This window comes from Epinephelus fuscoguttatus, linkage group LG22 (assembly GCF_011397635.1).
Source record: "Epinephelus fuscoguttatus linkage group LG22, E.fuscoguttatus.final_Chr_v1".
NCBI lineage: Eukaryota > Metazoa > Chordata > Actinopteri > Perciformes > Serranidae > Epinephelus > Epinephelus fuscoguttatus.
In genome coordinates this window covers 20869628-20892312 of record NC_064773.1, presented here as the reverse complement: position 1 = coordinate 20892312, position 22685 = coordinate 20869628, and the positions used below count along the sequence as shown (strand labels likewise).

Below are 22685 nucleotides of genomic sequence, written 5' to 3'. Positions count from 1 at the left end.
CTTAGATCAGTTCAGATGAAATGTCATATTTCACTACAGCATAGCCATTCAATACAGGGTGCATTCACACCAGGATGGTCCAGGGGCATGGTTCGATTGGGCGGGGAATGCCGAAAAATTTCACATCTTCATTTGGTTCAGTTCACTTTCACACTGCACTTTTTAAAGTGGACCAAACCGTCAGGACAACGTCACGCCAGGACCAAAAATGGAAATCCATCCCCTTAAGTTGCTAACCTTAACATATTGCTGTCGCAGTTTTTTTAACCTTGATGCGATACTGATCTGCCGACCGATTAAATCTGCGTGCCGTGACCCTCTCGCTAAACAATTTAAGAACTGCTTCTACCGGTTCGCACTGTTGGCTTTGTTTTTTTTTCTACCCAAAATGCACTGCGCTCTACATCATGTCCTCTCTTTGGTTCACTTCCATTGCATTGCATTTGTATTTCCCACTGTAAGCAAACCACACCAGAGTTTAATTGTAAGTGAACTGAGACCCCCAGTTTTCAAGCGGACCATGGTTCGCTTGTTTGGTCCGCACCAGAGTTCGAATGACACCACACCAAACGAACCGAACTATCCGTGGAAGCGGACCAGGGTTAGTTTAAAGCGGACCAAATATGCGTCCTTAGTGCCATGCATTGGTTTGAAGAGGGATTAAGGGGGTGGGGGCATCTTCCCCCATCTTACCCTATTCTAACTGTTGCATTGCATTCTTTGTACCTCATCTGCGTGGACTCGGAGATTAGGGACAAACTGTATCTCGAAATAAAGGGAGTAAAAAGCCGAGGAAGATGTTAGTTCACACCACAGAAGAACAGGATCTCTAACTCCTAACTCCTTCCTCATTTGCATTTACAGCAAGCGAAGCACTGTCTCCTGCATCAGCATTCCACTGTGGCTGCCTTGTGTAACAGCTGTGATCAAGAGCGTCCTTTACCCAATCAAACTGTAGAGAGAGTGACAGAGACACAGAGTGAGACTGAAGTGGGTCCAGCAGGTACCTGCTGTGGCCGAAGGAGGGATTCCCTTTTGTCTGGCTGACTTTTGTTTCTATGCATGAAAGCGTAATAAGGGTGGTTATGTAACGTCAGGAGGGTACAGGTGAGAGGGCTCTGACTGCAGTCCCCCTACACTTCATCTGCAGTGGGACAGGGAGGAGGAGAGAGGAGCAGCTGAGAGGAGAGAAAGAAGACAGAGAGGAGAAGATATGTGAAAAGGAAAGGAAAGAAGGAAGAGGAGTGGGAAGGAGAGGAATTTCAGGAGATAAAAAGAAGCAGAGGAAAAGAAGAAAGGGGAAAATAAGAGTAAGAGAGTACAGAAAAAGGAAGAAGGGGAAGAGGAGGACAGAAAGAGGGGAGGAGAGGAAGGGAGTGAGGAGAGGAGAGGAAAACAGAAAGGAGAGGGAGATAGAAGGGAATGGGGAGGAGGCAAAAGGGGAAAGAATAAAGGGAAGAAAGGAGGAAATAAGGAGCTGAAAAGGAAGAGTAAGGGAAAGAAGAGGGGGAAAAGGAGAGGGAGAGGAGGGAAAGAGAGGGGAAGAGATAAGAGGAGAAGGAGAGGATGTAAGGGGGGGTTAAGGGGAAAAGCGAAAATGAGGAGAGGTAGAGGGAAAGTGAGAGAGGAGGGGAGAAGGAAGGATGGGGAAAGAAGAGGAAAGAAAGAGGACAAGGAGAGGAGGAAGAGAGAGGAGAGATGAGTGAAATTAGAGGGAGAAGTAAGGGGGGGAAAGGGAGTGTGGAGAGGAAAAAGGAAAGGAGAGGGGGATAGGAGGGAATGGGAAGGAGGCAAAAGGGGGAAGAGGATAGGGAAGAAAGGATGAAATGAGGAGATGAAAAGGAAGAGTAAGGGAAAGAACAGGGGAAGAGAAAGAGGAGGGAAAGAGGAAGAGAAAAGACAAAAGGGGAGGAAAAAAGAGATAAGGGGAGAGGGAGAGGATGTAGGAGGAAAAGTTATGAGGAAAAAGGGAAAATGAGGAAAGGAGGAAAGGAGAGGAGAGAATATGGAGACAGAAGAGAAGAAGAGGCAAAGGGGGAGAGGGAAGAAAGAAGGTGAAAGGAGACAAGAAGAGGGGAAGGGGTGACAAGAGGAAAGGTAAGAAAAGGAAAGGAAAGGAAAGGAAGGGAAAGGAAAGCAAAGGAAAGGAGAGAGAGAATAGGGTAAAGGAGAAGAGGTAAAGTGGGAGGAGGAGAAGGAAGAAAGAAGGTGAAAGGAGACAAGAAGAGAGAAAGGGGTTGACCAGAGGAGAGGAAAGGAAAGGAAAGGAAAGGAAAGGAAAGGAAAGGAAAGGAAAGAAGGGGGAGAAAGGGTAGAGGAGACGAGGCAAAGGGGGAGGAGGAGAGGGAAGAAAGAAGGTGAAAGGAGACAAGAACAGAGAAAGGGGTTGACCAGAGGAGAGGAAAGGAAAGGAAAGGAAAGAAAGAAGGTGAAAAGAGACAAGAAGGGAAAGGGGAAAGTGGGTGACAAGAGGAGAGGAGAGGAGAGGAGAGGAAAGGAGAGGAAAGGAGAGAAGAGGGAGAAAGGGTAGAGGAGAAGAGGCAAAGGGGGAGGAAGAGAGGGAAGAAAGAAGCAGGTGAGAAAAAGAAGAGGGGAAAGAAAGTAGAGAGGAGGAAACACAAGCAGAACATAAAACCATCCGCTCTCCACTCCAAAGAACTGACCACTGCAGGTGTCCTGTATCAAGTAAGTGCTGATGATGACGATACATGACAGCCAAAACAGGATGTTTGTCATCAGCTGTCAGTCCGACATCACCAGCATGTGACGAGAATGTTTTCACCTGCAGTCAGCAATCACAGCGAGAGATGATCTGTCAGAGGAGCAGAGCTATGTTTAGGGGGGGACGTCATCTATGGCAGAAATCACTGTCGTTGTAGGTCAGTATTGTTGTGGCATGATTACATGATAAATTATACTGTACTGGAGGACAGAAACATTTAATGTGTGCCAATTTACCTTTATTATTATTTACAGCTGTGCTGCTGTAGTTGTGTATACTGTTTGTGACCAATATTTCAGGTATATTTAAAGTCTCAGAGTAAATTTGCTGCACTGCTAGTAAACAACTGTACTTTAAAGGTCATGTGACACGACTACTTAAGAGGCCCCATCACACCAAACTGACATCAAAGAACTAGTGGTAATAAAGGTCAGCTGTTGGTTCGACTCACGTTGTGTGTGTCTCGGCCAAAAAGTTGCAAGGCTTTTGTACATGGGGCGTCTGCTTTACGAAATGAGCTAATGGGCACCCCATTTCTGTGAAGTTTTGTCATAATCATCTTGATTTAGGGACAAAAACATGTTTTGTGAGGTCACATTGATCTTGACCTTTGACCTGCGACCACCAAATTCTAATCAGTTTATTCTTCAATCCAAGTGTTTCTGTCAAATTTAAGGAAATTCCCTCAAGGTCTTCTTGTGATATCACGTTCATAAGAAAAAGACCAACAAGGTCACAGTGACCTTGACCTCTGACCTGCGACCACCAAATTCTAATCAGTTTATTCTTCAATCCAAGTGTTTCTGTCAAATTTCAAGACATTCCCTCAAGGTGTTCTTGCGATATCGTGCTCATAAGAATGAGACCGACAAGGTCACAGTGACCTTGACTTTTGACCACCAAATTCTAATCAGTTTATTCTTCAATCCAAGTGTTTCTGTCAAATTTGAGGAAATTCCCTCAAGGTGTTCTTGTGATATCACTTTCATAAGAATAAGACCGACAAGGTCACAGTGACCTTGACCTTTGACCACCAAATTCGAATCATTTTATTCTTCAGTCCAAGTGTTTCTGTCGAATTTGAAATCATTCCTTCAAGGTGTTCTTGAGATGTTGCGTTCTTACGAATAAGACAGACATGGTCACAGTGACCTTGACCTTTGACCATCAAATTCTAATCAGTTTATTCTTCAGTCCAAGTGGACATTTGTGCCAAATTTGAAGAAATTCCTGGACGGTGTTATTTAGATATTGTGTTCCCGAGAATGACACCCATAAATCATTGATGCATATATCTACAGGACAAAAGCACCAAATAAAATAAGGAATTGATGGTTTAATGTCATTGTTTTTATACCTTATTTATAGCAGAGTATAACAGAGTAAGCATATATTTTATGTAACAGAGACATATTTCTAAGGTGGTTGGGGCGTCGGTGGCTTAGTGGTAGAGCAGACGCCCCATGTACAAGGCTGTTGCCGCAGCGGCCAGGGTTCGAATCCAGCCTGTGGCCCTTTGCTGCATGTCACTCCCTCTCTCTCTCCCCCTTTCACACTTGTCTGTCCTATCAAATAAAGGCTAAAAATGCCCAAAAAATATTTCTAGGGTGGTCATTTTAAGTCACTCACAGTCCCTCACCCCACGGGCCCCGGTGCAACTGTCCTGCCTGCACTTTAGCAGTCTCGCTCACCAGCTGCACCGACTCTCACTTTAAGATTGGAGAATAAAATGCCCCAGCTTTTTTTATTTCTTTCAACTAATCACAATTGTTCTTGGCGGTGCCACAGCAACGGTGCGCTTGCAAAAATATTGCCGGGGGGAAACAGGTTTTGGTGTAACACGCTCACAAAAATATCGCCTACAGGACGCGAACCATGGCAGAAAAATGGCCACATCCCCGCAAGATCAAACATCGAAAAAGTTAGTAAAGGACGTGTTGAAAACTGCTACACAACCGGAGGTGGTAGGGCGGGACTTCAGCAAGGTGGCTCGTTCCACCCAATGAGAGGCTGATCTATGCAGCGAACTTCAGCCCACTCAGACTAGCACTTTAGTAACTGCAGAGTTTTACATTCCACCACTGCAAAAGAGCAAAAGTCTTTAAAGGAAAAGTTAAATATTTTGGGAAATGCCCTCATTTGCGTTCTACAGATACCACTTTCGTATCTGTCTGTTAAATATAAGGGCACAGCTTGCAGCCGGTTAGCTTAGCTTAGCATAAAGACTGGAGACAGTTCGCCCGGCTGTGTCTAAGGCTAACAAAATCTGCCTGCCACCTCTAAAGCTCAGCAGTTAGCACATTATATATAGTTTGTTATAATTCACAAGGGCTTATGTGCTGGACGACTGCCAGCAGGGACTCCTGGAAATTACTCCTCCCAGCCAATAAATAAATAGTACATTAAATTACATAAACATTATAGTGTTATATACTGCTTTATAACTTCACATAGCAAGTTTAAATCAGTGTAGCTATGTTGATCAGGTACTGTACTTGATTTTGTGTTAGTCAATCCTAATCCTCCACCAGTTTTATTCCTGGCATAAAGGTAGACCTTTAGACACAGTCTTTATTGTCCCAGAGAGAGATTTCACAACCAGTAAATATTCTCTTTATGTTGGAAAATTAAAATTTCAGAAATTATATTGTTAACTGAACAAATAACACAGAATCATTTTAGGGAGGTTGTTGTGTTTGAGTGTCTTGATATTTTTTTAATATTTCCTGCTGACAGCTCAGCATTTGGGAATCCTCTGCGCAGAAATACAAAGTACTATTTGTGTGTTGTCTCAGTAAGTTTGATGATGGTTTCAGGCAACAACTCCAAATCTTCCTTTGACATGACCGCCTCGTGCTTCTGCCTCTTGTTCTTGAGTTAAGATCATCTTCTCTTCAACATTTGCAAAAATGTGGTGTAAGTGACACTAGATCACATTCATAGTCTGAATAAATAACTGACAAACTGTAACGTCTCATGTTCTTGTGTCAGTAGTGGCGAACATATGAGCTCATATTGACCGCCTGAGCACTTGAGCCAGATATTTTCTTCAGATGGACGGCTCAGGAGGGACAACAACAGCCTCTGAGACTAGTTAATGTTTTGCCAGATATTGCAGATAGTGAGGGGAATCATTTCCTGCAGTTCCACTCAAAGAGTGCCTGCATACCAGCGTGACTCACTGTTGCCATATAAACTGAGCCATGATCATAAAATTCTGTGAAACATTTGTTGCTGGAGAGGAAATGTGTAAAACAACATGGGCCTCCAGGACAAGTGCCTCCTGCAGGAAGGCAGACGCTGTAAAACTACTGCCAGTGTACAGATTGCATTTGCTCAGGCATCCGAATATCTTGACCAGACAGATACATGTGACTCCATGAGATACAGCCGAGAGGAGGTCGTTTAAAGTCACCTGACAGAAGTTAATGTGAGGAAGAGCGCAAGCAAAGGTGTGGAAAGATGATTATGCTCATGAGGTACCTCACTTCTACCAACCAACAGATGTAAAGCTGTCTGAGCCAGGTAAACTTTGCTTGTAGTGCCATCTTGTGACGTTCTACAGAACAGCAAGAGACCTTTTTCACAGCTTACTTAATTTGACAGGTCATAGCAGGAAAAGCACAGGTCTTTGTGCAGTCCTGTGAATGCTGAATTTTAAATTGAACTTTATTAATAGGTGGTTTTCAAAGCAAAATATTCAGATGCAGTAAATTTCGGGGAGTGCTACATAGAAATGTGGATACCTGTGAATAATATAAACTTAGTATGTATGGATTGAATTGTATGGACTTTGAGGGGCAGGGGTTTGGATGGCATATAAATGTTTGTATTTGGTCACTTTTATTATTTCTGATATAATATTTGTTACCTTGTTATGCAGAAGTGTTATGGTTTTGTTTGCCTTTATTTGTGCTTTCTTTATACGTTATGTTTAGTGTGTTGTTAATTTTTTACCTCGGTTACATGTCACAATGGTATCTCAAATCCTGGAAAAATAAAGGTAACCGGGTCAACCGTCCAAGGAAGCCCCCCTCACTCTGGCACCTCTCCATTTTACGCATGTATAAGTTGGTGCATGTGTGTGTAGTTCGGACCTGTGTGTATGTGGCAACAGATTGTGTTTCTCAAAGTCAAGGATCATTCCAAGGAAGGATCCTGCAGAGGCAAGGCAAGAGTCCTTCCTAGCATTCAGTGAACACACATTGGAACATGCTTACAAGTGTCCCCAGGTGTCCTGTGTTCATCTTGTAATATGCCTTGTACCTTTCGTTTTTTACTTGGAACACCTGGCGTTTGCCTGCTCGTCCCCTCTCCGGCATCTTCATGTTGATTTTTGTTTGCTGCTTCCTTGGACTCTTTATCCTCAATATTTCTTACAACACTGTGTGTCTGTCCATCTGGTTTTTGTCCCTTTTTAAAATTAAAAATCAATCCATTTTGTGCCCTGTGTATGTCACGCTAGCTAGCGAAGCTATTGTAACCTGCTCAAGCATGCTGTGTTGCCAGGTTTGACAGTTACCCCAGTTTTGGAAACATTAATTGAGGTGAAAGGAGAAATATAATGCAGACGTTTGCATGTTTATAGTGTAGTGTTCATTGTACATTTATGTAGCACATTTTTAAAATGTATTGGTTGTGTTATCATATTGTTATAAGCTATCATAAGAGCCACCAATTAAAGCTTGTGTGAGCTTGATGAGCCCGCGAGTATCTAGGCCTTAGGGATTTATAAAGTATATCTTCCTCTAAATTGGTCAGATACAGTAATAAGTTAATAAAGTAACTATCAAAAATGAATACATTAAACATGAAAATTGAATGATTCGTCGGGAACTAAAATACTTGTTTGTTACGGCCCTGGCCATAGACAGGCTAGCAGTTTACCCGTTTCCAGTCCTTATGCTAAGCTAAGCTAACTGTCTTCTCATTGAAGACTTGCTTTAAATGGTAATATATGAGAGCTGTATCAGTCTGAAGCATCAATACGTGGAGCTCCTTCTTAAAATAATCAAGTTTTTCATTAAAAAAAAAAAAGGTGTTTTAGTCAGTTGACAACTTACCATAAAACTTCAATCAAATCAACAGGCCTATATTTGGGACAGGCGTCTATATGGGGCAGACCTTTAATTCCTTTCACACACAACTGTTGCTCAGCAAAGATGGGAAATATGATCAAATTGTTTATTTAAACCAGAATGAATATTGTTAAAGAATTGGATTCATTTTATGAAAAACACTTTTCAATTGATCTGAGGACCCGTACAGACTAAGGAATATGGATAACTTACAGGGTAATCAAGGAATGGACACATAATTTGAGGTAGCCAACATCCCGCTTTTATACATCCAAATAACTTCTATAAAGAAAATTAACTGCTTGGCAACCAGGCCTCTAACAGAGACAGGCCTTTATTTGTCAAAATGTGTAGTGAAGTAATTGAAGTGTTATGGTGTTTTATGAAGTTGATCAAAATGAAATAAGATTTGACATTTGAGTAGAATTTAATTAAAATAATAACTTAGATTATGTTAAATAATTTGATCACTAAATATCACCACAGCTTTTGGATAAATATTAAGTTGGTTCAACTCGATTAAGCTTTTCGAGGTCAAAGCAAATCGTGGTGGTTGTACTACACTAATTGAGTTAGATTGCTAAAGACTCGTAGGATTGACTCAATAATGTCAACTGGAACTACTAAAACTTAATTTTTTTAAGTTGAACCAATGGATTCTCTTCTTACAGGGATAGCTTTCCTGTATCATTATTTATGCTTTGATTTGTTTCGTCCGTTTTTTTCCATGTTGTGCATCGCAAAGGCCGATATGAATTAACCCTGCGGTATGCACCAGGGAGGGATACTCAACCTGCTTTGCCCACAGGCCACTTTTGGAAAACAACAGGAGGCCAGGAGGCCAGGAGCCTGTCGCAGCAGCTCTGCACAGCTCAGGTTCATTCAGGGGATCCCCTCCTGGCACTTTTTTTGATGAATGAGCTCTGTTCTGATGCTTTTTTAAAAGCACTCTGGCACCTTATTAAAACTGTAATTACAATCGAATCAATTTATTTCTATCACAAATTAGAAAATAGTTGGGGGTGGCCCCCAAACATGGGCTGTAAGCTGAGTATTGCTGATATATACTTCTAGAATACAATTAAAATTTAATTACTAACAGCATGCAGTGCATTTCATGTGACTCAGCACTGTTTAAGTGTCAATGCCTCCCTCAGCTGGATGTGAACAGTCCTGCCTCCTGCAAATAAGGATGTAATGTGGGTTTTATCATCGAGATGTGTGCAAAGTGTACCCGTCTATCTCTGAGAGGATTCACAACTTCACATCTTTTTTGGTACTTGTTCTGATTAGGGCTTTATTGAACACCTCTGTGTGCTGTAAATTTATCAAGTCATTGTCTTATTAAAAAGCTGTCACTGCAAATTATGAGACATAAATAGCTGCTGTAACCTCCATCCTTTATGGGAACACAAACTCCACACAACATAAACCAGACGAGCCTCTAATTACGTACTCAACTCAGTTTATTTACAGAGTATTTGAAGAGCCATGTATGCAAATGTACTGAAATTACCGACAGAACTCTTCTTCCTTTTTTTTGTTCTTTTTCTTATTTTTTTTCCAACACATGGGGAGCTGATTAATCAGACTTTGATCTCTCAATAGTTTGATCTAGATGCTTCAAAAAATCCAGTGACTTGACTGTTTCTTGGTTTAGGTTACAGTCAAGTCCCTCAGGGAAACAATAAATTAACCAGCATGTAAGCCGTGCTCCTTCTTCCAGACTTGAGTACATGTAGCAGTTAAAAAACGAGTTAATAGCTCTGAGGTGGTTGAGGACTGGGGGGGGACACAAACAGATCTAAGTGACACCAAGCCTGCGGTAATTTGGTAGAGAGTGAGAAGAGAGATCAACTGATAAAAGAAGGCTTAACAAAAATAGTTTACCTACAACATAACTTTACAGTCGTCCCTCAGACGAGTTGAACAGAAGCAATATGATCACAGAGGGTCCGAGCTACAGAGCCTTTCACGCCACCTCCTGATGTTGTTGATCAGCCAACAGTTGTTTTTTTTTTAAATGAAAGTTCAACTTCAACACGAATCCCAATTCAGAATTCAAGATTTAAGTGCAATTTGGAGACTCTTGGTTTCTAGCCGATGGAAAATCTGTTTTAGCCTTACAAGGCTTTTTGCTCTTGGGTACTTTTATTTTTAGCCTTAGCAAACAGCAAAGCAAAAAAGCCTTAACTTCCCCTTTAAAGACGTCTCAACACCTCAACTCTCGCAAACACTACGAAGAAAACTAGTCTGAATTGTCCCGATATCAGTCATGTGGTTATGTGGTAATGCCTTTTTAATGAACACTGGAAATAAAATAGAGAACAGGCAACATATATAGCATGGACAGACAGTTAAAAAAAAAGGACAAATAAAAACAACCCCTTAGAAAAAGGACATTTTCAACATATCGTAGTCGTCTGCGACAACATGCATTTTCAGTACAAACGAGTCTACCTGTCTGAACGTGTTAACAATGCCCTTTTTTTAAGCGTATGGAAGTAAACCGCTCACCCTCCCCAAACTGTCCCAGCTTTTACAGAAACGTGTATATTAGTGAGAAAACTGAGGGAAAACACAGCAAAATTTCACACTATTGTCAAACAGACTGCTGGATAAAACGTGATATTATAAACCGTCTTCGTCTAACTGGGCTCAGGCGCCTGATCAATCTGACACGAGTGTTAAGATAGAAATAATGAAAAGAGACAAAGTTGCATCTGCTGGGGCCGCAGATTAACACGAGCTGTGGACTAAATCCTTTTTAAATGTGGCTGTTCAGTGTTTTCTGTACTGGCAAATTTGGCAACCTACACAGCAACCTTCAGAGCGTCTTTAAATTTATTTTAAAATGCTGGGATCAACCAGCACTGCCAGATGTGTAATTATTGTATTTGTACAATAATGTCACCCTCTGTATAATCAAATCTCCATAACATGAAAATTTGGTTATTTTGTGTTAGTTTTGGGCATTGCTATGCCAATCGCTGTCTTCCAGTGCTGACAAATTAAGCATATACATCTACAGCACTGAAGAAAGACACGACAAATTGGACAGTAGCATAGCAACATCTACACATCACACCGTTTATATAGCTTCTAACTTATTTTTTCTTCGATACACCCCATTTGTTAGTTCAAAATCATTATTTTTTTTTTTTGTTTTCAGATGTATTTGTGACCGCGAATCGTCAAAGTGGGACTTTATGGTGTGTCCCTGAACGCAGCACGTGTTGCAGCCAGCACAAGCTGCAGCAGTGAATGTCTTAAAATTACACATTATGCCTGATTTGTCCTCTTGGTTAAAACACATTTTCCTCATGACAATCATTTTAACCCTCCGGTATGACATTTTTCATCTGGCAACACTGGAATGATCCTCCTGTCGCTGTCTGTGTATGAAAATGTTTTGGCAAACCGGTGCTACTGTTACAGAAAATGGCGTTTGAAAGTTTAAGAGGATGCACTTCCTGTGTGGAACCCTTTAAATTTACATCCAATCTTCGGAATAAGATCGTCTTTGCTGTGCAATATTGTTATGTTTCACCTCTGTGCTCAGTATTAAGTGCCACATGTGCTCTTGAGATGACGCCGACTAAATATTCAGTGTTGTGACGTGCCCAGACACACAGAAGTAGAAATCCAGCTAACCGTCTTATTGTCTAAAAAGACAATCATCATTGATATTTTACCGTCTCCCTACTGAGAGTGAAAAGATAGCCACACACGCTACGTGTTAAAACGTGTCATCTCTCAGAAGACGTACAGATGTGTTGACAAATAATTCATGTGTTAAAAGAAGAACAGCTTTAATATATGTAATTCTGCAAACGTACCAGTTATGTGCCTTGCTCAGGACAACATATTGCATGTTACTTTTTAAGACTGTAGTGGGGAGGGTGTCGTTCTCTGTCCATGCATTTAAATAGCAACACAGGGGGGGAAAAAAAAAAAAAAAAGGCTAACACACACTTAACGCATCTTAGAGAAGAAAATAAGTCACCCAGAGGTCTGCAGCAGTAAATCTTGTCATTTCTTACAGATAGATTTGGACTTATAATCTTTTTTTTCCTCTTTTTTGTGTCCGTTAAATTCGAATGTTGAGAGAATAGGAGTATATTTTGTGGATCACATTCAGTTGCCTCGTGTCTCCTCTTCTATATTGGAGTGTTGGCCGCGTAGAGCCTGGTCCATGATCGGGCTGGGGGGAGAGACACAGAGATAAAATGGTGGAGGGTGTGAGGAGGATGTAGCGCAGGGCTGTGGATAAGGAAAAGTGTTGCAGAGTATACACAGATGATCAAACCAAACTCCCACAATACGCAGCCAAAAGTAACTGAAATGCCCCAGTTTCCCTCAATATAAAAGCAAATAAATGAGTCAATCAACAGAAAGTGAATTGCAAACATTCTGAAGGTTCAATTTATCATTTTGAAAACACTCATGCTTTGTTGGTTCTAGCTTGTGCAGAAATTAAGGATTATATTCATTATCGATTAATCTCCCAATTGTTTTCTTGGCAAGGTAACGTCTTGGTCCTTTAAGTCCCTCTCCACACACGTTTTCGAGCACTAATATATTTTGTGTAACATGGTTTTTCCCCCTTAATAGGGGGGGAAAAAAAAAAAGTGAAATGGAGCTGGAAGCAGATCTACTTTACTTTCTACAAACCAACTCCCCAACACTTTGCGAGGCTGTGACAGAAACGCAAGCCCAAAAGAAAAGCCAGCATTTCTGGTTTGGAAGGAGAGACACACCTACTTTTAAACATCATGAGAGACTTGGATATCGACTGGTTTTTGAGTATGTGCAAATATCGCAACACTGACCTCTTCAAGGAGGAGGATGACAGAGTAAAAGGGAGAGGCTGTGTTTGCATGCTCAAACAAGCCCGCCTCCCGTACGAAAACTTTGAAAAGAAATCCTATTTTGATGCAAAGAAGCAAAATGACAAGCAGCTCTAGCTGTCTCTCTTTTCCATATTTTGATGTGATAAACAACATGTTAGGACACCTTAATCAGCACAGCTGCATGTTAACAGGAGTATTAGTGACACATTTATTTTCATTAGACATGTTACCGTGTTAACAGCTTAGCAGTAATATTGACGGAACACTTTGTGCATGTAACGTAGTGATTGGAAAAACTGCTTGTGCTAGGTTGACCGGTGAAAGCGCAGTGCGTGTCAAGATAGCTAGCGTTAGCATAAGAGGAAAACTAGGCTAATTCATACAATGTAAATTGCCATAGGCTTGTGCTAATAACGTTAGCATGCAGTATTTGAAAATGTGAAATTCAAATGTGTCCAGATAAAGACAAATGCTTTGTCTGTGAATGCTGCGAGTTATAGTGAAGCTGATTTGTGTGCTTGTGTTTGAAATGGTCTCTATTAAGCCATGTTTAATGTGTGTTTAATGTGTGTTTTGAATCTACTCAACTTTACAGCACTTCACAGAGACCCCACTGACGACGAGTGTTTCGGAGGTGTAACTGCAGAGTGACACAGACACACCACCGCACAAGTATAAATGCTCACAACATCGTATGCCACGTGCGTAGGGTCTGCCGCACACGTTTGTTAGGTCGTAGGCTAACTGGCAGTGGCTGACATACTGTTGGCATTTGTGAAACATACTGTAATATCTGCTGCAATGGGGTTTTTGATAGATAGTGGAAGGAACTCCAGGGTCAAGATTCCATCCAAAAACTGCACCCTCTCTCAATGTTTGCTGTCAAAACTTTCAATGTGCTAATGCTAACACTGCCCTCTGTGCTGGAGGTTTCAGGTTTCTTTGCCGCTGTTGTGTTGAAGTCTGTTTCCCTGGCAGTACGCATACATTTGAATGTCAGATTTTAGGAAAGTGCACAGACAGATACAGAGAATAGTTTTCCAAAGCCTGAGTTGTTCATTTTGTTAAATCAGCAGTTACAAACCTAAAGGTTTTTAGTTTCCTATTAAAAAAAAGACACTTTTATGAAGCTGGAACCAACTGCTTTTAAAGAGCTGGTTAATCTTGCATGCTGATCCAAACCCCTCCTGTTTTCTTCTGGGTAACTTCATACTAGGGCTGTCAAAATTGCTCAAAAATGACGTTTGAATATTCCTTCTAAAAATAACTCATAGGTTCGAACCATCCGAATATTTTTTTTCCCGCATTATGTCCACAAGAGGGCAAACTAATACAAGGAAACATAACTACTTGTAGGTATTTTTATTTCAACATAAACGACTTTGAAAACATTTACATACCTACACATTAAAACACATAAAACAATTATCTATAATATTAAAGTTATAAACGACTGCGGACCTCTCGCTCACCCCCCCTCTCTGACCCGTGGCCACACCGCCTGCAGAAACGTTGCGAATAGCCTCCGGACCGTGACCAGCTTGCGCCCTGCAGTGATCGTTTCGGCGTCTGGTCTATTTTCTGCCCAAGCCGTGAGCGAATGTGTCAAGCCGGGTGACGGAGACAACAGCTGAGAGCAGAACTGCTTGTCAACCAGTGTGGAGAAATGCGCGTCTGATGCCAACGCCCACTTGCAAAGAGGACAGCTGCGGTGGTGTTTTTTTTTTTTTTTTTCTTCCACAATCGAATATCAATTTTCACATTCGAAGGTCCATTTTTTTTTCAAATTCGAATTTAAATTCGAATTTAGAATATTCGTTGACAGCCCTACTTCATACGTTTAACCAACTAGTATTTATGGTACCAACTAGCGAAGGTAGCAACGTTTAATTGTCTAGTTGACAAAATCACATGTCCTTGATGAAAGACAGACCTCAGATTTTTCTGTCAGCGTCAGGGGGGAAAAACAAAAAAAAAAACATTAGTGAAAGAAAGGAAATACTCGGTTAATGTGACCTCTGGTCAAGACATGCCTCTCTGCTTCTTCTACATGGTCCTCCAACACAGATCAGGGGACAAACAAGTGCAAGCACTCAATATGCTCTGGCCAAAAGTTATATTATACTGGGAAGGTGGGAGTCATTTGCAGAAATGTCTTTAATGGACTGTGCTGTTGTGATTTGAGAGCTTTTATCTCCATCAGATGAATTACAGACTTGAAAACTACATCAGTTTCAGTTACGCTGACTTACGACCATATTTGTCTGTGACTGGGTTGTTTTATATCCATGAAAACACCACCAGACAAATCTAAATCAAACTCTGTGACCACACGTGGCAGCAGCAGTATAGTTCAGCACAGCGGATCCTTCGAGCTTCACTGAGTGTTGAACAGAAACATGAATCTAATGCTCACCTGTCTCAATGGCATTGCTTTCGTTTTTCTTCCATTGCTCTGCAACGTCATTTGCCAGGGGATCATCTGGATTGGGAGCACTTAATAACGCCTGGATAGATAGCAACACTGTGCGGATCTGCAGGGCTGGAGACCACTTATCTAGAAGAGGGAGAGTTAAAATAAAAAGGATGCAAAAAGAGAAGCAACAGCGTAAAGGCCAAATTAGGGGGGAACCAAGGGAACGTTGTGATAGGGCATTAGTATTAGTGGGTAAAGACGGCCACAACATGCCAGTGACAGAGACGGCGAGCAGCAACCATCATGAACAAGAGTTGAAGCTGATCAGGAATTGAGATCCAGCCTGTGCTGCTTTATGCAAAAATATCCAGCTCCTTTTCAGCCATCTCAATTACAAAAAAACTGAAATAACTTCCAATATTTAACCTCATTCTGGGTGTGACAATAAAAATAAATCTGGTTTTATGCCTAACACTGCTGGAGTATAATAACGAGTGAGCCTCTAATTTGGTGCGTTCCAGGTGTAAACGTCTGCTTCAGATGTAGGGTCCACTGCAGCTGACCTAACGACATATAAAACTTGCAATCTATATTCTGTTGTGTCACAATGTCACTTATTTGTGCTTATGGAAATTTCTGTTCTCCTATCTAAATATTTCCTTCATTTATAATATAAAAAAGAATCAAACAGTACTTCTTAAAGCTGGGGTAGGCCGCATATTGTAATTCGAATGGTCTGAGCAAACATTAGACTTCTACACCTCCTCTTGGCTCTGGTTCCAAACTTTAGAAAATCTAGCCCGTGTCAGGAGGCTTGGCCAATCACAGGTCATTTCAGAGTGAAGACGTTCCTGTTGGCTGTTCTTTTAACACAGATGCGCATGCATGTCCCTTCACTGAAAGCCTGATTCAATGGTGGAGAATCCTGCAGGTAAAAGTTGCTGTTCCAGCACTGGCTACAGCTACTAATACTGCAGAGATACCTTAAAAAGATGTAGACGGAGTTATCAAGAAGAGAGTCTGACAATAAAGGCAAGAAATGTGTGAGTATCAGCCAAGCATTCTAGAGATAGAGAGAGATTTTCTGCTAAATGGAGCCAAAGCCTCACAGCAGACCACCTCGCCAGGAGGAGAGCGGGCAGCATCTTAAGACGGACCTCCATGCAGCAGCCGCAGCAACACAAAACCGGCCAGCACAAATGACAGCTCTGGGGGACCGGACAGCCCTGACTTCCCACCAGATCAGCAAACTTGCAGTTGGTGCCATCACATAGGTTAGACCCAGCACCAGCCTGCAGTTAGAGCCGGCGTTAGAGGGTTTGCATTGGCCAAATTTGAGATGCTACAGCCACTAACTGTCTCTGGAGCTGCTGCCCGCTCTCTCTCTAGAGAAGACGTCCACAGCAGCGGGGAGCAAGTTGCTCCCAAGGAGCGCTGCTAGCTAGCTAATTCTTGTCTCATTTGTGGTCTGAGTAACAGAGAGAGACAGAGCTTGGCAAGGAAGGGCTGAGCAAATGCGCTGCAGGCAACTGTGCAACAAAATAAGATTAAATACATCAATGTACAGGAAACACTGGGACACTGTATGAAGCAAGTGCATACGCCTGTGGGAGGGACTTTTTTGCAGTTTCTAGATTTCTGCCGACTCAAGCTTTAAGGCGCAAATAAGTAATATTGCATCAAATGGCCGTATGTGTTGTGAAAGGGTTGAAAGTACCAGCAAAGCCACTCAAAATCATCTCCCTGCTTTCACAGCTCTGAAGCTTTTAGCGGACGTTTGATAACTGTTTATGGCTAACCAGCCCACATTTAGACTGCAGCTTCTCAACAGCTCTTAGCAGCCCCCCATATAACCTTGCAGGCAGTTGTTTCCAATCGTTAAGATCGGATAAACCTAGAGTCAGCTACCTGTCCAGCACAAAACAGCAGACAGCTAAAAATCTGTCTCAAAAAGGGCGTACCAGACTTAATATGTCATGTGTCAATATGCTGTGAGTGAGTATCAAAATCCTCATGTACATTTCAAAAAGGGCTTGCAATTTAATTGAAGCTATCATGTTTTCTTACCTTTCAAAATGTCTAAACATATTCTTCCCAGTTTGTCAACATTGGGGTGGTAGATTTTGGTCATGAATCGCACTTTGGGAGCTGCCATGGGATACTCCTCAGGAAGAAATAGTTCAAGTTTAAATGTGCCTCCTTCAAACGGAGAGTCTTGAGGCCCTGCAATAACCACATGGAAGTAACGTGCATTCCCTTCATCTGGCGTAGCCGTGATCCCTGGAACAGGCTCTGCATACAACCGCTGTGTCTCCTAAATGTGGCCAGAATGAGAAATACATAACAGCATTGTTGACATTCACAAGTAGAAAAACTGCGCTGTAGGTGTAGACTTTCAAGTGTATAATGGATGAGGACGCACACTTTCACCCTGCTTAGTCACGCACACACTTCCAACCCACCCACAGACAGACAGAACCACATTCCACGAGCTATAGTCTAACACAGAAACTAAAAGGTAGCCGAGGCTGAAGCACTCCTGAGTTGCTGCACTGTGACTTTAAAGGGTTACTTTGCCGACTTTAAACCAGCTTTGTATCATAACAGTGAGGGTAGTATGTGTAAATGAACTGTAGTAAACTTTCCTCCATGTTACCAGCAGCAATATCTCCCTGCTCGTCTCTCAGTTCAAGTTTTCACTGGCTCTAGGGCAGCTGCTTGAACTACAGATTGTACTTTCACATTTTGTGCGCCCGCCACCTCGAACACAGAGCACAGAGGTAGATTGAGAGAGACCAAGCCCTCTCTCTCAAACTCAGATCAAACTAAAACTGTGCTGATCACATATAAACCAAACTTCTGTTACTGCATTGCCTTTCTCTAGATGCATGAAATGAGGTCTGTGGTTAACGAAAGCTTGAGATTTTTCAGTTTTGATTTACACCGAATTTTGAAGATTTATGTATCTTAAAATAGGTGTTTGCTAACAACAGGCAAAATTAGACTCAAGAGCGTCATCCCGCTGGACACCATTTTAATGCTTTGTTGGGGTGGCGACATTAAGTCATGCGACTATGATGTAGTCCGTTTATTGCCTAATGTTAGCGTTTTACTTCTGCTGACTGCATTTAGACTTTGAAAATCATTACACACGTTCCTTTGTGAAGATCATCTTGCTGAATGAACCTTGTAAGTGTCGTAAATGTTTATTTGCCGCAGAGCTCATTTTCTACAATAATCCCAAGAAGTCGTCTCATTGGCTTTTTGATGAGGAAACCATGGCAACGGTGACTTCCGCGTCAGTCCTGGAGCACTATGTTTGCATCTTTCTACTGCACAGACAGCCCAGTTTTGTGAAAACACCATGTGAATTTGTTGCATACAATAATTTAGGATTAAGATTAAGATTAAGGATTAAGATTAAGATTAACCTATACCTTAATTGAGCAACTGATCATTTGGTAAGAAAATGTATTAAATATATAAATATAATTTCCCTGAACCCAAAGTAAGGTCTTCAAATTGCCTGTTTTGTTCACCTGAACACCCAAAACTCATACATACAAACATATTCACCTTACTTTCATATAAAGCTGAGTAAACCAGCAAATATTCACATTTAGAGAGTGTACTTTCAGCTCAAAGTTATATTATGATCCATTTAGTTACAGCTATTCATTTAACAAACAAGACAGTTTATGTGGTGTGTATGTAAAATTTCACTTCTATCACAAGTGGGGAAAAAAAGAGAAGTTAAGTCTAACATCTAAACAAGGGACAACTGAAATCAAAAGGAGGAAGTGGAACATTTCTCATATTTCTGCATCTGATGAAGCAGGTGCACCGGAACATCTGCAGTCAACAGGAAGGAAACTGGTTTAATCTTGTTGAACTGCTCACTTCTTTGTTCGGGTTGGAAACAGAAACTACAGGTTTCCATTAAGGAAGCTGCTGTGGTGTTTCTACTTTATTTCAGCGTTATGTTACTGCCAGTAAAAACCTGCTAAACCCGAGAAATAGCCGGGAGATGTGGCGGAGCAGGCTGATCGCGCCCACAGCCGGGCCTGGCCCAGTGAGGTTGCGGTGAGGTTGCGGGAGGAGACCGCAACCCAACAGGCCTTACACTTCACCCTAATTATTCTAAGATTGTACCGGTTTATTATTATTATTAGGGTTCTAACCCCAAAGGGGTAGAACCCTAATAATAAGAATAAGCTTTTGAAATATTTGTGCTATCAACACCAAACTTGGTATGAGGCATCGGGGGACCGAGACACTCATTTCTATTATAAATGAGCAAGATCGGACGAAAAACATGGCTGCCGTCAAGCAAAGTGTCCTTGGAAAGGGCGGGGCTTAGCGAATATCGGCTGTAAAATGTTAACCGTTTTTCCGATCATCACAAAACTGGGTGAAAATCGTCAGAAGGGGACCAAGAACACACCCAAAAAAAGATTTTGAGATTGGTGCATAGGGGGCGCCACCGCCATTCCCAGATATTCCCGTTTTTTCCCCAAACCGTTTTCCCATTGAAAATGAATTACAGAATCTTCAAAAATCACAAAATTTCAAACAGTAACTACCGATTCATACTTTCAGCTAGAAACTCCATTCAAACTGGAAAATACTCAGCAATTCCTTGACTTTTTACATACGATTCAACTTTTCAATCCCATTCAAACTTTCCAAAAATATTCAGCGTTTTCTGAAACTTGGTTATAATGGAAGTCAATGAGAAATTCCTTCAAACTCACTCATCTTCACCCACACTTCACGAACTCATACATTCACGTAGAAACTCCATTCCAACTCTGAAATGCTGACACTGCCATCGACTTTCAGTGACTGATTCATATTTTCCATATCTCTTTTAGTTTTTCTACACCAGCTGTTTAAAAATCATGAAATTTTCAGCCCTTCTCAGAATTTATAATGGGTGTGTATTGCGTGGAATGTTGAGAGGTAGAGTGGGTGATGTCATCGCTAGAGTGCACAGCACCTCTGAAATCATCAAGAAATTTTCTCTTAAACTCGCTGGTGCGGCCACATCGTTCACTCTACATACACAAATTGTACACCAAATTGTAGGAAAAGCCGTTCCGGTCGCAGAGGTGCGACCGCTGAAGAAAATGGATTTAGGGTTTTGGCTGCAGGTGGTCTAAAAGGACAACAAGTCTAACCAACTGCCCCATTCACTCCCATGTTAAGTGAGAGCCCAAATTTCTGGAAGAAAGCAGACCATTCCACTTATGTCCATCATGGCTCTGGCCTCATTTTTCACACCACAGAAATGAAATTTACACCTTTGTGATCCGCATCCTGTCCTCTCGCTCACTGTGTGCTTTTTGTAGCTGTAGCGCTTACGGTTTTTCATTAAACAGTTGGAGTTTGAGAGAAACTTTTGGCTCAGTTTCTGCCTTTTCTTGGTGTATTTAAATTTGACTGTGCCATTGCCAGCCGGTGATTGGCTGAATCAACTCCAGCCGTTCGGCCAATCGTCTGTGTGTCACAGCACAGTCAAATTTGAATATTTAAGCAACCTGACTTCTTTGCAGTTAAAGCCTCATCATACAGAGGTAATTACATATGTGTCAGTCTGCCTGTCTGGGTCTGTCTGTCTCTGTCTTTCTGTGTCCATCTTGGACATTTTAGACTGCAGTCTTTTTTAGCTGTTAAGTTAAGCTGTTTTTTCTATCTGTAAGTGGACATACACACAGACAGACAAATAGACTCACACATACACAAACGCGCGACAGCACGTGAACATACACACATTCAGGCATGCACACACACAGACACACAGTGATACATTTACTGCTATTAATAATTAGCATATTGGTATGGGAATACTAGTTGGCAGCGAGCATCAGGCACACTCAAAATTTCATGTGAAATTTTCTAGTTCATTCATTCACTCATTCATTCATTCTTGAAAATGAAAATTTCATTCATGGAAATTTCAAATGCTCTGCAGAGATCAGATGAAGGCCACAGGATTTGTTTAAAGCCAATTTCCCAATTGCATAACTTATATCATCAGGCCTTATGACCACATTATCATGAGATACATCGCCAACAGTAAAAACATCACTTTTAACACAGTTAAAAAGCTCCATGTAATGTCTTCTCCATAATTCCATAATATTTACACTGCCACTTACCCCCTCCATACTGGAGGACAAAGGTATTTTACTATGATTCATAATCTGTCACGGTGGCTGGTTTGGGGCGGAACAGGTTAGAATCCGCAGATTGCCGCTCGCGGCTATATTTTTTACTTCCGTTTTATACAATCGAAGCAAAACGAACACGGTTACTTTGTTTGGAGCATTTAAACATTTCGAGACCACACGGAAAGCGTTTCACAGCAGCGCCAGACATGTGTACCAAACACCAAAGCTACAGCTGCTAGCATAGCTAACATAGCGATACCATTAACATGGCGACTAGGACGAATTGTCATTATTTGTTGATTCACACTACAAAATTAGCAGCCCAGTGATATGAAAACTACTATGTAAGTGCGGCAGCAAATTAACTCGAACAAAATTGAAAGCTCAGATGGACCAGAAGGGAGTAAACGGAAGTTGCAAACAAAACAGACACAGACCAGCGAGCTAGCTTGATAACTAGCTAGATAAGAGCTAATTGTGCTAGCTGTGCTAACGTCAGGCTACACGTTGGAAAGGCAGTAATTTAACGTCCTTTTTCTCATAAAATAAACCTCACAACACCCAGACACGGCCTCGTTAAGATATATGGTCAGTGCCCGGTGTAAAGAATACCTTCACAATCCTACGAGGCAACTGGGACATCTTGTGTTTGCGATTATATTTTTAGCCGTGCACTCGCCGTCTCTTCAGCTTGGACTGACTGAGCTCCCGGGCGGGGACAGATAACTCACTCTTCCGGTTGCTTTGGATGACGTAAGGAAATATGCGGGTGTTCAAGTTTGGGATTTTTTTTTTCTTAATTAAAGTTAAAATTAAATATAGAGTACACCTACAATGACAGGTACAGGCACAAGAGGAAAATAACCAAATCATTGCACCAGCTTCAGTCAAAGATGCTCCGACATCACTGAGAGGTCACAAAGGTCACATATAACAGCATTTAATAGCATCTGTGTAGTCACTGAGTTCATTTTTAAATACAGGACATTATGGTTTACAGCCACTGAATCTGCATTTGTGGATGCAATATCTAAAAAGTAAAAATAAAAGATTTATTATGAAACATTTTCCTTTTCATTAAAATCAAACACACCAAAGAAAACATAAATATATGTTTAGATGAACGTTAGAATGTCTTTGTGACAAATATCCTTCCGTTTTCATCTGCTTATCCGAGGCCAAGTCGCAGGGGCAGCAAAGCACCTCCAACGTCCCTCTCCCCAGCAACGTTTTCCAGCTCCTCCTGAGGGACCCCAAGGTGCCAAGATGCCCAAACCACTTCAACTGGCTCCGTTTGGTGTGAAGGAGCAGCGGCTCGACTCCGAGCTCCCTCCGGATGTCCGTGCTCCTTACCTTATCTCTAAGGCTGAGCCCAGCCACCCCACGAAGGAAACTCATTTCGGCTGCTTGTATCTGCGATCTCATTCATTCTGTCACTACCCA

General features: G+C 41.6%; 1 protein-coding gene across 1 annotated transcript; it reads right to left on the bottom strand.

Annotated features, from left to right (window-relative positions):
- Positions 1 to 9248: 9248 nt before the first annotated feature.
- Positions 9249 to 21956, bottom strand: ube2nb (ubiquitin-conjugating enzyme E2Nb). Its single transcript, XM_049566565.1, has 4 exons — positions 21855 to 21956; positions 17137 to 17383; positions 15070 to 15210; positions 9249 to 12004 (listed from the first exon to the last, which is right to left on the bottom strand). The coding sequence occupies exons 1-4, from the start codon at positions 21882 to 21884 to the stop codon at positions 11961 to 11963; spliced, it is 462 nt and encodes a 153-aa protein (XP_049422522.1). The 5' UTR covers positions 21885 to 21956; the 3' UTR covers positions 9249 to 11960.
- Positions 21957 to 22685: the final 729 nt, after the last annotated feature.

Coding starts and splice junctions, on each gene's coding strand:
- ube2nb (XM_049566565.1), bottom strand. CDS start 21,884: ATGTCCCAGTTGCCTCGTAGGATTGTGAAG. Junction 17,384..21,854: donor TGCCTCGTAGGATTGTGAAG/GTATTCTTTACA, acceptor GGCCACATTTAG/GAGACACAGCGGTTGTATGC. Junction 15,211..17,136: donor ATGTTTAGACATTTTGAAAG/GTAAGAAAACAT, acceptor TCCCTCTTCTAG/ATAAGTGGTCTCCAGCCCTG.